General features: G+C 50.1%; 1 protein-coding gene across 5 annotated transcripts in view; it reads left to right on the forward strand.

Annotated features, from left to right (window-relative positions):
• Positions 1 to 12,624, forward strand: part of TMCO6 (transmembrane and coiled-coil domains 6) — a 54,791-nt gene that overhangs the window by 20,441 nt on the left and 21,726 nt on the right. For all 5 annotated transcript variants that reach the window (XR_008843120.1, XM_056516715.1, XM_056516716.1 and 2 more), the window contains 2 exons: positions 1,131 to 1,235; positions 6,338 to 6,423. Coding sequence is in view for 4 of the 5 variants with exons in the window: in XM_056516715.1 (XP_056372690.1) it covers positions 1,131 to 1,235; positions 6,338 to 6,423 (191 nt within the window). In the remaining variant the exon portion in view is untranslated. The remainder of the gene's footprint in view (positions 1 to 1,130; positions 1,236 to 6,337; positions 6,424 to 12,624) is intronic.

The following is a 12,624-nucleotide window of genomic DNA, read 5'->3' on the forward strand; positions in this document are numbered from 1 at the left end:
AAGAAATCCCCATCATTTGGCAATCAGTACGCCATGATGACAAAGTGATAACAGAATGTTAGAAATCTTTGCTAATTTATTGAAAAGAAAAAGTAAAATATTACTTTGACATACCGTATTTTTCGCCGTATAAGACGCACTTTTTCTTCCCCAAAACTGGGGGGGAAAAGTCGGTGCATCTTATATGGCGAATACACCCCTATCGCGGCGGTCCCTGCGGCCATCAACGGCCGGGACCCGCGTCTAATACAGGACATCACCGATCGCGGTGATGCCCTGTATTAACCCTTCAGACGCGGCGATCAAAGCTGATCCCCGCCTCTGAAGGGAAAGTGACACTAACCCGGCTGTTCAGTCGGGCTGTTCGGGACCGCTGCGATCTCACCGCGGCGGTCCCGAACAGCCCGACTGAATAGCCAGGTTAGTGCTTACAGGACACCGGGGGGGACCTTACCTTCCTCCTCGGTGTCTTCTCCGTTCAGGGATCCCCTGTATGGCCGGCGCTCTCCTTCCTCGTCATCACGTCGTCGCGTACGTGCGTCGGCGTGTGTAACGACGTGATGGCGGCGACGGAGAGCGAGGATACCCGGCCGGCAGCAGAGACGTTCCGGAGCAACGGGGACACGGCGACAGCGATGGAGCGACATCCAGGGCAGCGGTGACGGGTCCGGAGCGGCGGGGACACGTGAGTATTACCTCCTATACCAGTGGTCTTCAATCTGCGGACCTCCCGATGTTGCAAAACTACAACTCCCAGCCGTTGGCTGTCCGGGCATGCTGGGAGTTGTAGTTTTGCAACATCTGGAGGTCCGCAGGTTGAAGACCACTATTGGGTTCAAAATCTTTTTTTTTTTTAGATTTTGCCCCTAAAAATTGGGTGCGTCTTATACGCCGATGCGTCCTATTGGACGAAAAATACGGTAAGTATTCTTCCCCCATTCTTCTTGGGTATGATGCCACAAGGTTTGTACACCTGAATTTGGGGATTTTCTGCCATTCTTTTCTGCAGATCCTCCCAATCCCTTTTAGGTTAGATAAAGACCATTTAACCATTTTTCTCTGCTAGTGAACTACCTGTATAGACCATACCTGAAGCCTGACTATGTTCAAAGCTTTTATGTTTTCTGTAGGAGCTATGCCTGTATACATTGGGCAACCTGATTGTGGAAAGTGAGACCGCGAGAAACCAATTACTTCTGCAAGGGATCATTCCTTCCTTTATGTTGTGTACACAGGTAAGCATGAAGCTTGACCGTCTTTATACACAAGCTTTAATCAGGAATTCCATGTACAAAAGTCCATCTTAATTGTATATAAACCTAACCATTGCCACAATCTCCATAAATATGTTCCTGTAGTATTATAGAGGTAATTCCACTTTAACCCCTTCCCGACCTATGACATACCTGTACGTCATGAGTGGCAAGGTGTTCCCGACCCATGACATACAGGTACGTCATGAACATTTTTGCCGATACTCGCGGCATCCCGCAGCGCCCGGTAAGATGGTGGCTATCACTGATAGCCAGCCCTCTTACCATGCGACCACGGGGGGTTTCATCCCCCAACCCCCCCAGCGATCGCTGCTATCAGCTAGTCAAATCTGACTAGCTGATAGCAGCGTTTTGCTATCAGAATACTTAGCAGCGCGGTGTGTGAGTCCCTTACCCGTTCCCCGGCGTCACTTACCCGGCCATGCGGTGTCCCGAGCGGTCCCGCCGCGAGCGGCGTCCTCCAGGCGGTCCCGGGGGTGGTGCGTCCCTGCGGTGAGTTTGCAGCAGCAGGGCAGCATCTTCATTGGCAGCAGTGAGATCGCCGTAAAGCGATCTCACCGCTGCCTCTGGGAGTTTCAAAACTGCAACTCCCAGCATGCCCAGACAGCCTTTGGCTTTCTGGGCATGCTGGGAGTTGTAGTTTTGCAACATCTGGAGGTCCACAGTTTGGAGACGTCTGTATAATGGTGTCCAATCTGTGCTCTTCCAGATGTATCAAAACTACAAATCTCAGCATGCTCAGTCTGTCCAGGCATGCTGGGAGTTGTAGTTCTGTAACATCTGGAAGAGCACAGATTGGAGACCATTATACAGTGGTCTCCAAACTGTGGACCTCCAGATGTTGCAAAACTACAACTCCCAGCATACCAGACTGCCCAAGCATGCTAAAAGTTGGAGTTCGGCAACATCTGATACTTCAGATATTGTCGAACTACAACTTCCAGCATGCCTGGGCAGTCTGGGCATGCTGGGAGTTGTAGTTTTGCAACAACTGGAGGCACAATAGTTGGGAAACATTGTCCGTTTCCTACCTCAGTGCCTCCAGCTGTTGCAATTGTTGCAAAACTATAAATCCCAGCATGCACTGACAGACCATGCATGCTGGGAGTTGTAGTTTTGCAACAGCTGGAGGCACACTGGTTTGGAAACACTAAGTTTGGTTGCAAAACACTTGAAAGTTTATTACTTAACTTAGTGTTTCCAAACCAGCCTCCAGCTGTTGCAAAACTACAACTCCCAGCATGCACGGACAGCCAAAGGGCATGCTCGGAGTTTGCAACAGCTGGATGTTTGCCCCCTCCCCCCAATGTGAATGTACAGGGTACACTCACATGGGCGGAGGTTTACAGTGAGTGCTGCAAGTTTGAGATGGCGCAAATTTTGCGCTGCAGCTCAAACTCCCAGCGGCAAACTTGCTGTGAACCTCTACCCATGTGACTGTACCCTAAAAACACTACACTACACTTACACTAACCTAAAATAAAAAGTAAAAAACACTACATATACACATACCCATACACAGCCCCCCTCCCCCCAAAAAATGAAAAACGTCTGGTACGCTACGGTTTCCAAAACGGAGCCTCCAGCTGTTGCAAAATAACAACTCCCAGTATTGCCGGACAGCCATTGACTATCCAGGCATGCTGGGAGTTTTGCAACAGCTGGAGGCACCCTGTTTGGGAATCATTGGCATAGAATACCCCTATGTCCACCCCTATGCAAAACCCTAATTTAGGCCTCAAATGCGCATTGCGCTCTCTCACTTTGGAGCCCTGTCGTATTTCAGGGCAACAGTTTTGGGATACGTATGGGGTATCTCCGTACTCGGGAGAAATTGCCTTACAAATTTTGGGGGGCTTTTTCTTCTTTAACCCCTTATGAAAAGGTGAAGTTGTAAATTTTTTACACTGACATGCTGGTGTTGCCCTATACTTTTCACAAGAGGTAAAAGGAAAAAAAGACCCTCAAAATTTGTAACGCAATTTCTCCCGACTACGGAGATGCCCCATATGTGGGCGCAAAGTGCTCTGGGGGCGCACAACAAGGCCCAGAAGGGAGAGCTCACCATGTACATTTGAGGCGATTTGCACAGGGGTGGCTGATTGTTACAGCAGTTCTGACAAACGCAAAACAATAAATATCCATATGTGACCCCATTTTGGAAACTTCACCCCTCATGGAATTTAATAAGGGGTGCAGTGAGAATTTACACCCCACTGGTGTATGACAGATTTTTGGAACAGTGGTCTGTGAAAATGAAAAATAAAATTTTTCATTTGCACAGTCCACTGTTTCAAATATCTGTCAAACGCCAGTGGGGTGTAAATGCTCACTGCACCCCTTATTAAATTCCATGAGGGGTGTAGTTTCCAAAATGGGGTCACATGTGGGGGAGGGTCCACTGTTCTGGCACCATAGGGGCTTCCTAAATGGGACATGCCCCCCAAAAACCCTTTCAGAAAAACTCACTCTCCAAAATCCCATTGTCGCTCCTTCCCTTCTGAGCCCTCTACTGCGCCCGCCGAACACTTGACATACACATACGAGGTGTTTACTTACTTGAGAGAAATTGGGTTACAAATTTTAGGGTGATTTCTCTCCTTTTACCCCTTGTAAAAATTCAAAAATTGGGTCTACAAGAACATGCGAGTGTAAAAAATGAAGATTTAGAATTTTCTCCTTCACTTTGCTGCTATTCCTGTGAAACACCTAAAGGGTTAAAACACTTACTGAATGTCATTTTGAATACTTTGGGGGGTGCAATTTTTATAATGGGGTCATTTATGGGGTATTTCTAATATGAAGACCCTTAAAATCCACTTCCAACATGAACTGGTCCCTGAAAAAGTACGATTTTGAAAATCTTGAGAAAAATTGGAAAATTGCTGTGGAACTTTGAAGCCCTCTGGTGTCTTCCAAAAGTAAAAACACGTCAATTTTTTTATGCAAACACAAAGTAGACATATTGTATATGTGAATCAATATGCAATTTATTTGGAATATCCATTTTCCTTACAAGCAGAGACTTTCAAAGTTAGAAAAATGCAACATTTTTAAAATTTTCATTGAAATTTTTAGATTTTTTACCAAGAAAGGATGCAAATATCAGTGAAATTTTACCAATAACATAAAGTAGAATATGTCACGAAAAAACAATCTCGGAATCAGAATGATAAGTAAAAGCATTCCAGAGTTATTAATGTTTAAAGTGACAGTGGTCAGATTTTCAAAAAATGCCCAGGTCTTGAAGGTGAAAATGGGCTGGGTCATGAAGGGGTTAACATAATTTGTACTGTTAACTCAATGCTTGGTAATGTTCTTTGTATTGCTGCTATAAAGAAGTGACTTAGGGTTTAAAGGGGTACTCCAGTGGGAATTTTTTTTTTTTTTAAATCAACTGGTGCCAGAAAGTTAAACAGATTTGTGAATTACTTCTATTTAAAAATCTTGATCCTACCAGTACTTATCAGCTGTTGTATACTACAGAGGAAGGTCTTTTCTTTTTGAATTTCTTTTCTGTCTTACCACACCTCTGTCCATGTCAGGAATTGTCCAGAGTAGGAGCAAATCCCCACAACAAATCTATCCTGCTCTGGACAGTTCCTGACATGGACAGAGGTGTCAGCAGAGAGCACTGTGGAGAGACAGAAAGGAAATTCAAATAGAAAAGCATTTCCTGTGGATCAGAACAGCAGCTGATAAGTACTGGAAGGATTAAGATTTTTAAAGTAATTTACAAATCTGTTTAACTTTCTGGCACCAGTTGATTTAAAAAAAAAAATATATATATATATATATACTAATATATATGCTTTTCACCAGAGTACTCCTTTAATTCACATTAGGTCCATAACATAGAAGCATGCGTCAGGTAATCACAGTCCATCATACCAAGCCCTAAGCAGTGTACACAATAGACATTACTCTTTAGCCATGTTACATAATATACAATGGCCACTTTATTTGACCCATTTCTTGTACCTGCTTTGGCCTTTAGTACCGCAGCAATTTACCATAGTATCGATTTACCAGGTAAGAAAATTGTTCTACAGAAATATTGACCGATGCGAACCGGATTGGTTCTTGTAGTGGCCATACATTCAATGGAGGTACTGATACCCCATTCACTCATTCAATATAATAATGGATTTAAACTGAAACTGAAAACTTGTTAATTGATTTTATGCTGCGCTCTGGGGTCACATGTCTAATATTCATACATTGAAGCTCCAATCATGAAAAGGTAGCTATCTCTAATATAGTGGTCATTCAGTGTACAGTGACCCCCCCCCCCCCCCGACCTACGATGGCCCCGACATACGATCATTTCAACATACGATGGCCTCTCAGAGGCAGCATCAACATATGATGCTTTTGTATGTCGGGGCCATCGCATAAACGGCTGTCCGACAGCGCAGACTGCTTCAGCTGCCACTGGATAGCCGTTTACGGTGCCCCGTGTGGTCCGCTGACGATCACTTACCTGTCCTCGGGGCTCCGGCGCGTCCTCTTCGGGATCCCTGCATCGTCGGCTCTCTCCATCGTCGTCATCACGTCGCTGCGCACGCCGTCCCGTCATCCAATAGGAACGGCGTGTGTAGCGACGTGATGGCGGCGACTGAGAGCGAAGATGCCGGGGAAGTAGAGGCCTTGCCGGAGCGTCGGGGACACCCCGGGGACGCGGCGACAGCGATGGAAGGCAACATCCAGGGCAGCGGTGACGAGCGGTGACGGTCCGGAGCAGTGCGGACACGTGAGTATAACTTCCAATACCAGTGGTCTTCAACCTGCGGAGCTCCAAATGTACAAAACTACAACTCCCAGCATGCCCGGACAGCCGTTGGCTGTCCGGGCATGCTGGGTGTTGTAGTTTTGCAACATCTGGAGGTCCGCAGGTTGTAGACCACTGTCCTATACTTTACATTGCACGGATCCCTCAACATACGATGGTTTCAACAAACGATGGTCCATTTGGAACGGATTACCATCGTATGTTGAGGGACCACTGTATATTCTAACTATACTGTATTTGCAGCACAACTATATTCTTTCTCACCTCACAGTCCCCTCACGTGGCTGTATTAGAAGCCACTGGCTATGCACTTTCTCAGTTACTGCAAGCAAAAGAAGCCCCAGAGAAAATAGTTCCGTGAGTATAATGTTATTCATTAAAGCAGAAAGCTTTTGAGGAAAGTGGTTAAGACTTCAGAATTTTTAGTCCGTGCCATGTTTACTAGCACAAAGCGCTGAGAGAAAGAATGGCACACCTCGTGAATGGTTAAAGCGTACATTCAGTAATGGCTCGGGCGGCAGGATATTGGTTTACATTTTCTCACCATAAATTGCAGGGTACAGTGGGGGCACAGCTAATAAGAAAGCAATGAGAAAAGATGATATTCCCTTGGAAGTGTACAGGGTTTATGGGGAGGAGCTTCTTCCACATTTATTGCAGGTGTTTGAGTTTCTCTATCGGCTCCATTGGGGGACACAGATTGTGGGTGTATCTTGCTGTCTCTAGGAGGTGTGACACTATGGTGATAAAAAAAAGTCAGCTCCTCCCAGCAGGATACACCCGCCTTCAGGCTCTGAGCTAGTCAGTTTAAGCTTAGTGTTTGAAGGAGGTGGACGTGGTCTGAATTGCTCCAGACCAGGTCTTCTGATTTTTTGTTTTCTTAGTTAGGGACGTGTTCCTTTTTTATTCCTTTTCTTTTCTGTTTTCAGGTGGGGACTCAGGGACTGCGGTTCCCTGTTTCCCCATTGCGAGTAAGGGGGCACAAACATTGCGTATATGCGCTGTTAACCCCCCCCCCTCGCCAACGGTCAGTGCTTGGGTTGGTACCTCATGGGTCCGGGTCCCCCTATTTCCCTGCTTGCCTCGCTCGCGCATAGCAGCCAGGCGTGATGCAGGTAACAAAAGCTGACTGAAGACTTCACTAGGTAAGTTCTTCTGACTGAGGTAAGTACTTTCCCCTTTTTTCTCCATAGGTACGGACTCGCAGCCTTTGGAGACCCCCTGTTTTGGCCCACCTTCAGGTTTTGGGGCTGGCTTACAGGGGCTGCACTTTATTTTTGGGGGAGCAGTGGCACCTGAAGGGACATCTTATATGGGGCACTTCACTTATGTGTGTATGTGTGCTTGGTGCGACTACGTCCACAGCGCCTTATTCCCGGCACTTCACTTGTGTGTGTGTGTACGTGGTGTTACTTCGTCCACAGCGCCTTATATGCGGCTGTGAGCCGCGGCGCTGTTCCGGCTTACTTTCACTTTGCCGGCAGCGCCTTATACACGGCTGACAGCGCTGCTATGAGCCGGGCACTTCTGCGCCGGCTTACTTCTTTTCTCCGGCAGTCTCTGCCGGCGTTTGGCCACCCGCTCTTTTCCCCCGAGCGCACAATCGGCCGACAGGTGCGCTCGGGACAGGGAGCGGGGGCCATGACAGTTCTCTTCAGCCGGTCTGTAGCTCCGACCACAAGGCTGTGAGCGCTCAGAGGCGCGAAGCAGCCTCCAATCAGCGCCATGGGTGCGATTTTCAGTAGGAAGGGGTCAGTTACTTAGTGCCTTGCTTCAGGCACGCCCCTCTCTTCCTATTGGCTGGCCTGTTTCACTCTCTCTAGCTGTACAGAGCGAGTTTCCTCACTGCAGCTGACAGGGGACACAGACTAAGGTGAGAAAGTTCCTATCTCCCTTTTTTCCCACATTATGTCCGTACCCAGAGCTGTCCCTCCCTCTAAACAGAGACCTGGAACTTCAGTGACTTACTATCTCTGTAAGCACTGTAATACCAAGATGTCTGGCTCTGCTGAGCCCACTTGCCCTGCCTGCTCCACTGCTCCCCCAGACCCCCTGGTACCCCCTGATGCCCCTTCGGTCCCAGTGGATTCAGCCGCTCCACCAGCCTGGGTTTCTTCCCTGTCCCAGTATATGGCTGACTTGACCCAAGTCTCCCGCTTGGTGGCTGAGGCCTCCCGGGAAGTGGTGTCCGCCTTGAAGGGGTGTTCCCTGCGCAGGACCTCTGGAAGGGCATGCTCCTCGTCTCCACATACTTCACGCTCTCACAAGTGTCCTAGGAGTGCCTCGTCCGACTCTTCCAATGAGTCTTCAGATAGACGTGAGCGTTCCCCTGTCATCTGGACACAAACATCGTTCCTCCAGAGGACGTTCTAGGAGTCGCCGCTCTGCCACGCCAGAGCCGCGTACTCGGTCAGGGTCGCCCCCCTCCAGGACTGCCTCTACTCATTCTCATTCCCCTGGTGAACTGGTGGATGAGGCTTCCGAGCCGGCATCTGACTCAGAGGACCGCCCAGACTCAGTTGCAACGGTGAACTCTTTGGTGACAGCCCTAAGAGACATCTTTCACTCAGAGGACCCAGGATCTTCGGATGTCAATCCAGGAGTATCCTTTCATCGTGCTAAGCCAGCACCTCAGAAGTTCAGCTCTCACGCTGACTTTGACGACATTCTGAAAACCGCATGGAAACATCCAGACAAGAGGTTCTCAGGAATCAAGACAATTCAAGAACGTTATCCATTTGACAAGGTCTTTGTCACTAAGGTGGTTTCCCCTCCCTCAGTGGATCCATCAATTTCCCGGATCTCTAAGGCGACTACACTGCCTCTGGCAGATGTCGCTGCCTTCAAGGATCCCACGGACAAGAAGGTAGAATCCTTAGCGAAGTTTGCCACTGAAGCTGCTGGCTCTTCTCTTCTTCCCATCTTCACCTCGACATAGGTGTCCAAGGGCCTGTCGGAGTGGTGCCAAAAGCTCCATCAGGATATCTTAGCGGAACCCCCCCGGAGGATCTATCCGCTCTGGCTCTCCAATGCGCTAAAGCTGGGGATTTTCTGTGCGCAGCTTCCATGCAGGCAGCCCGTTGTTCTGCATTTGCTGTGGGTCACCTAGCAGCTCTCCGCCGCTCTATGTGACTTAAAGCTTGGAATGCGGATGCCGCTTCCAAAAGGTCTCTGACCTAGCTTCCCTTTACGGGTGGCCATCTTCTCCGAGGCAACGGAAGGTAAGAGTTCCTTGTTACCTCAAAATAAGGCTCGCCCTACTTCCCAAAGGAAGTCCTTTTCCTTTCGGACCTCTGGCTCCAACAAGGGGTCCGGGCAGGCGCCCTCACGGGACAAGAAGGCTCCCTCGTTCCGGGCTCGCCCGTCTTGGAAGTCTGACACCAACCGATCCGGCTGTTTTGTGCCCAAATCAGGCAACCGCAAGCCCACTTCTGCATGAAGTGAGGCCCCCACCCGCGGTTTCTTCTCGGGTGGGAGGTCGTCTCTTGCTTCTTTGAGAAATTTGGACTTCTCACATTCAAGACTCTTGGGTCAGGGACGTGGTGTCCAACGGTTACCGGATGGAATTTGCATCCCTTCCGAGGGATCGCTTTTTTCGCTCTCAGGCCCCCCGGTCTCCTCCTCTGGCAAAGCAGTTTCGAGCGGCTCTCCAGTCTCTGCTTCTCCAGGGGGTTATTGTTCCTGTTCCTCCAGGGGAATGGTTTCGGGGTTTCTATTCAAATCTTTTTGTGGTCCCCAAGAGGGACGGTTCTGTGCGCTTAATTTTGGACCTCAAGCGTCTCAACCATCATCTTCTCATCTGCCACTTCCGAATGGAATCTCTCCGTTCGGTGGTGGCGTCCCTGGAACAAGGGGAGTTCCTTTCATCGGTGGACATCAAGGATGCCTACCTCCATGTGCCAATATTTCCGGGCCATCATCGGTACCTAAGCTTTGAGGTTCCGGAGGGGCACTTTCAATTTGGAGCCCTCCCCTTCGGTCTAGCCACGGCTCCTCGGGTCTTTACAAAGGTCCTTGCACCGGTGATGGGCCTGTTACGGTCGAGGGGAATCTGGACTTCATTCTCCACACTCTGACTCGCTTTGGGTGGATGGTCAACCAGGACAAGTCAGTCCTCCGCCCTACCAAGTCTCTAACCTTCCTGGGACTTCACTTTGACACTGCCTCTGCCCGAATTCATCTTCCGCCGGACAAACGTCTGGCGCTCCGGTCTGGCGATTCTCTCCCGATGGAACAGGTCTCCCCTGTCCCTCGATCGTCAGATTGTTCTCCCTCGCAGGGTCCACCAGTCTCTTCTCTGGTGGCTCCGCTCCCCCCTTCTTCTCCTAGGGCGGTCGTTTCTTCCCCTTCACTGGCAGGTTGTTACGACGGATGCCAGCCTGTCGGGCTGGGGCGGCGTGTTCAGGGATTGGACGGTTCAGGGACTCTGGTCTCCCCAGGAGACCCTTCTTCCGATAAACATATTGGAATTACGGGCGATTCTTCTTTGTCTTCTTCATTGGGAGTCCCATCTTCAGTCCCGTCCTGTCCGCGTTCAGTCGGACAATGCCACGGCCGTGGCGTACATAAATCGTCAGGGCGGCACTCGCAGCTCGGCAGCCATGGCCGAGGTGACCAAGATTCTCTCCTGGGCGGAGAGCAAGGTTCCGGCCATTTCGGCGATTCACATCCCGGGGGTGCTCAACTGGGAAGCGGACTTCCTCAGTCGGTCCTCACCCGACCCCGGCGAGTGGTCTCTACATCCAGAGGTCTTTGCGCAACTCTGCGACCTCTGGGGCATTCCGGACGTGGACCTCTTCGCGTCCCGGCACAATCGGAAGATCCTTCCGTTTGTGTCCAAGTCCCGGGACCCTCAGGCTCTGGCCGTGGACGCCCTAGTGATTCCTTGGCCGGCGTTAGCCCTACCCTATCTGTTCCCTCCTCTTTCGCTCCTTCCCCGGGTGTTGAGGAAGCTCAAGGCAGAGGACGTTCCCGCCATTCTGGGAGCTCCAGATTGGCACCGAATGTCGTGGTACACCGACGTAGTCAGGCTTCTGGACGACACTCCACTGCGCCTTCCGCTCCGTCCGGACCTGCTCTCTCAGGGTCCTCTTTGCCACCCCAATTTACAGTCGCTGCATTTGATGGCGTGGCGGTTGAGACCGCGGTTTTGAGGGCCCGCGGGTTCTCTTCCCAAGTCATTCGCACCATGCTCAAGGCTCGTAAGCCCTCCTCCTCACGGATTTACCACCGTACTTGGAGGTCTTATTTTCGTTGGTGTGAAGCACAGGACTTCTCCCCGGTGACCTTCTCTGTTCCCCTTCTTCTCTCCTTTTTGCAGTCGGGGTTGGAACTGGGGTTGTCAGGTTTCCTCCCTTACTGTTCTTTTTTCAGCGGCCCCTGGCTTCTAATCCTCATGTCCGGACCTTCCTGCAAGGAGTGGCGCACGCTGTTCCTCCTTATCGGTCACCCTCTCCTCTTTGGGACTTGAATTTGGCTCTGGGTGCCCTCCAGGTTGCACCCTGTGAGCCCCTTAGAGAGGTGTCTCTCCGCCTCCTTTCTTGGAAAGTGGCGTTTCTGGTGGCTATCACCTCCATCCGGAGGGTGTCTGAATTGGCAGCCCTTTCCTGCCGTTCCCCGTTTCTGGTGATCCACCAGGACAAGGTTGTTTTCCGGCCAGACCCTTTACACACCTTTTTTACCTAAGGTGGTCTCGGTCTTTCATCTCAATGAGGATATTGTCCTCCCGTCATTTTGCCCGACTCCTTCTCATCCTAGGGAGCGCTTACTGCACAAGCTGGACGTGGTTCGGGCTGTTCGGTCTTATCTCTCCATCACTTCTTCGTTTCGTCAGTGTGATTCCTTTTTCGTCCTTACGGAAGGTCGTCGCAAGGGACAACCTGCTTCCAAGGCCACCATTTCCAGGTGGATTCGGTCCGCCATTTCAGAAGCCTATCGCTGTAAGGGGAAGATTCCTCCTTTCAGGGTTGTGGCTCATTCCACACGTTCTGTTGGGGCATCCTGGGCTCTCCAGAATAGAGCCTCGGCCTCACAGATTTGCAAGGCGGCTACCTGGTCATCTTTGCACACTTTCTCAAGGATTTACCGGGTTCATACTTTCGCATCGGCTGATGCTAACCTGGGGCGTAAGGTGTTGTAGGCGGCAGTGGATCGGCCGTCTGCCTGATTACTTATCTGCCCACCCAAGGGACGGCTTTAATACGTCCCACTGTCTGTGTCCCCCAGTGGAGCCGATAGAGAAAAGGAGATTTTTTAACACTTACCGTAAAATCTCTTTCTCAAAGGATCCATTGGGGGACACAGCTCCCGCCCTTTTTGGGTTTTTCCTTGGTTCTCTGTCCGAGGGTGTGTTCAGTTATGTTTTTTCTTCTGGTTCTCGGACAGTTTTGGGTTTTTCCTTGACCTATTGGTCTCCTCCTATTGCTCTGGAACTTAAACTGACTAGCTCAGAGCCTGAAGGCTGGTGTATCCTGCTGGGAGGAACTGACTTTTTTTTATCACCATAGTGTCACACCTCCTAGAGACAGCAAGATACACCCACTGTCTGTGTTCCCCAAT

The sequence above is a fragment of the Hyla sarda genome, chromosome 4 (assembly GCF_029499605.1).
Source record: "Hyla sarda isolate aHylSar1 chromosome 4, aHylSar1.hap1, whole genome shotgun sequence".
In the NCBI taxonomy this organism is placed as follows: domain Eukaryota; kingdom Metazoa; phylum Chordata; class Amphibia; order Anura; family Hylidae; genus Hyla; species Hyla sarda.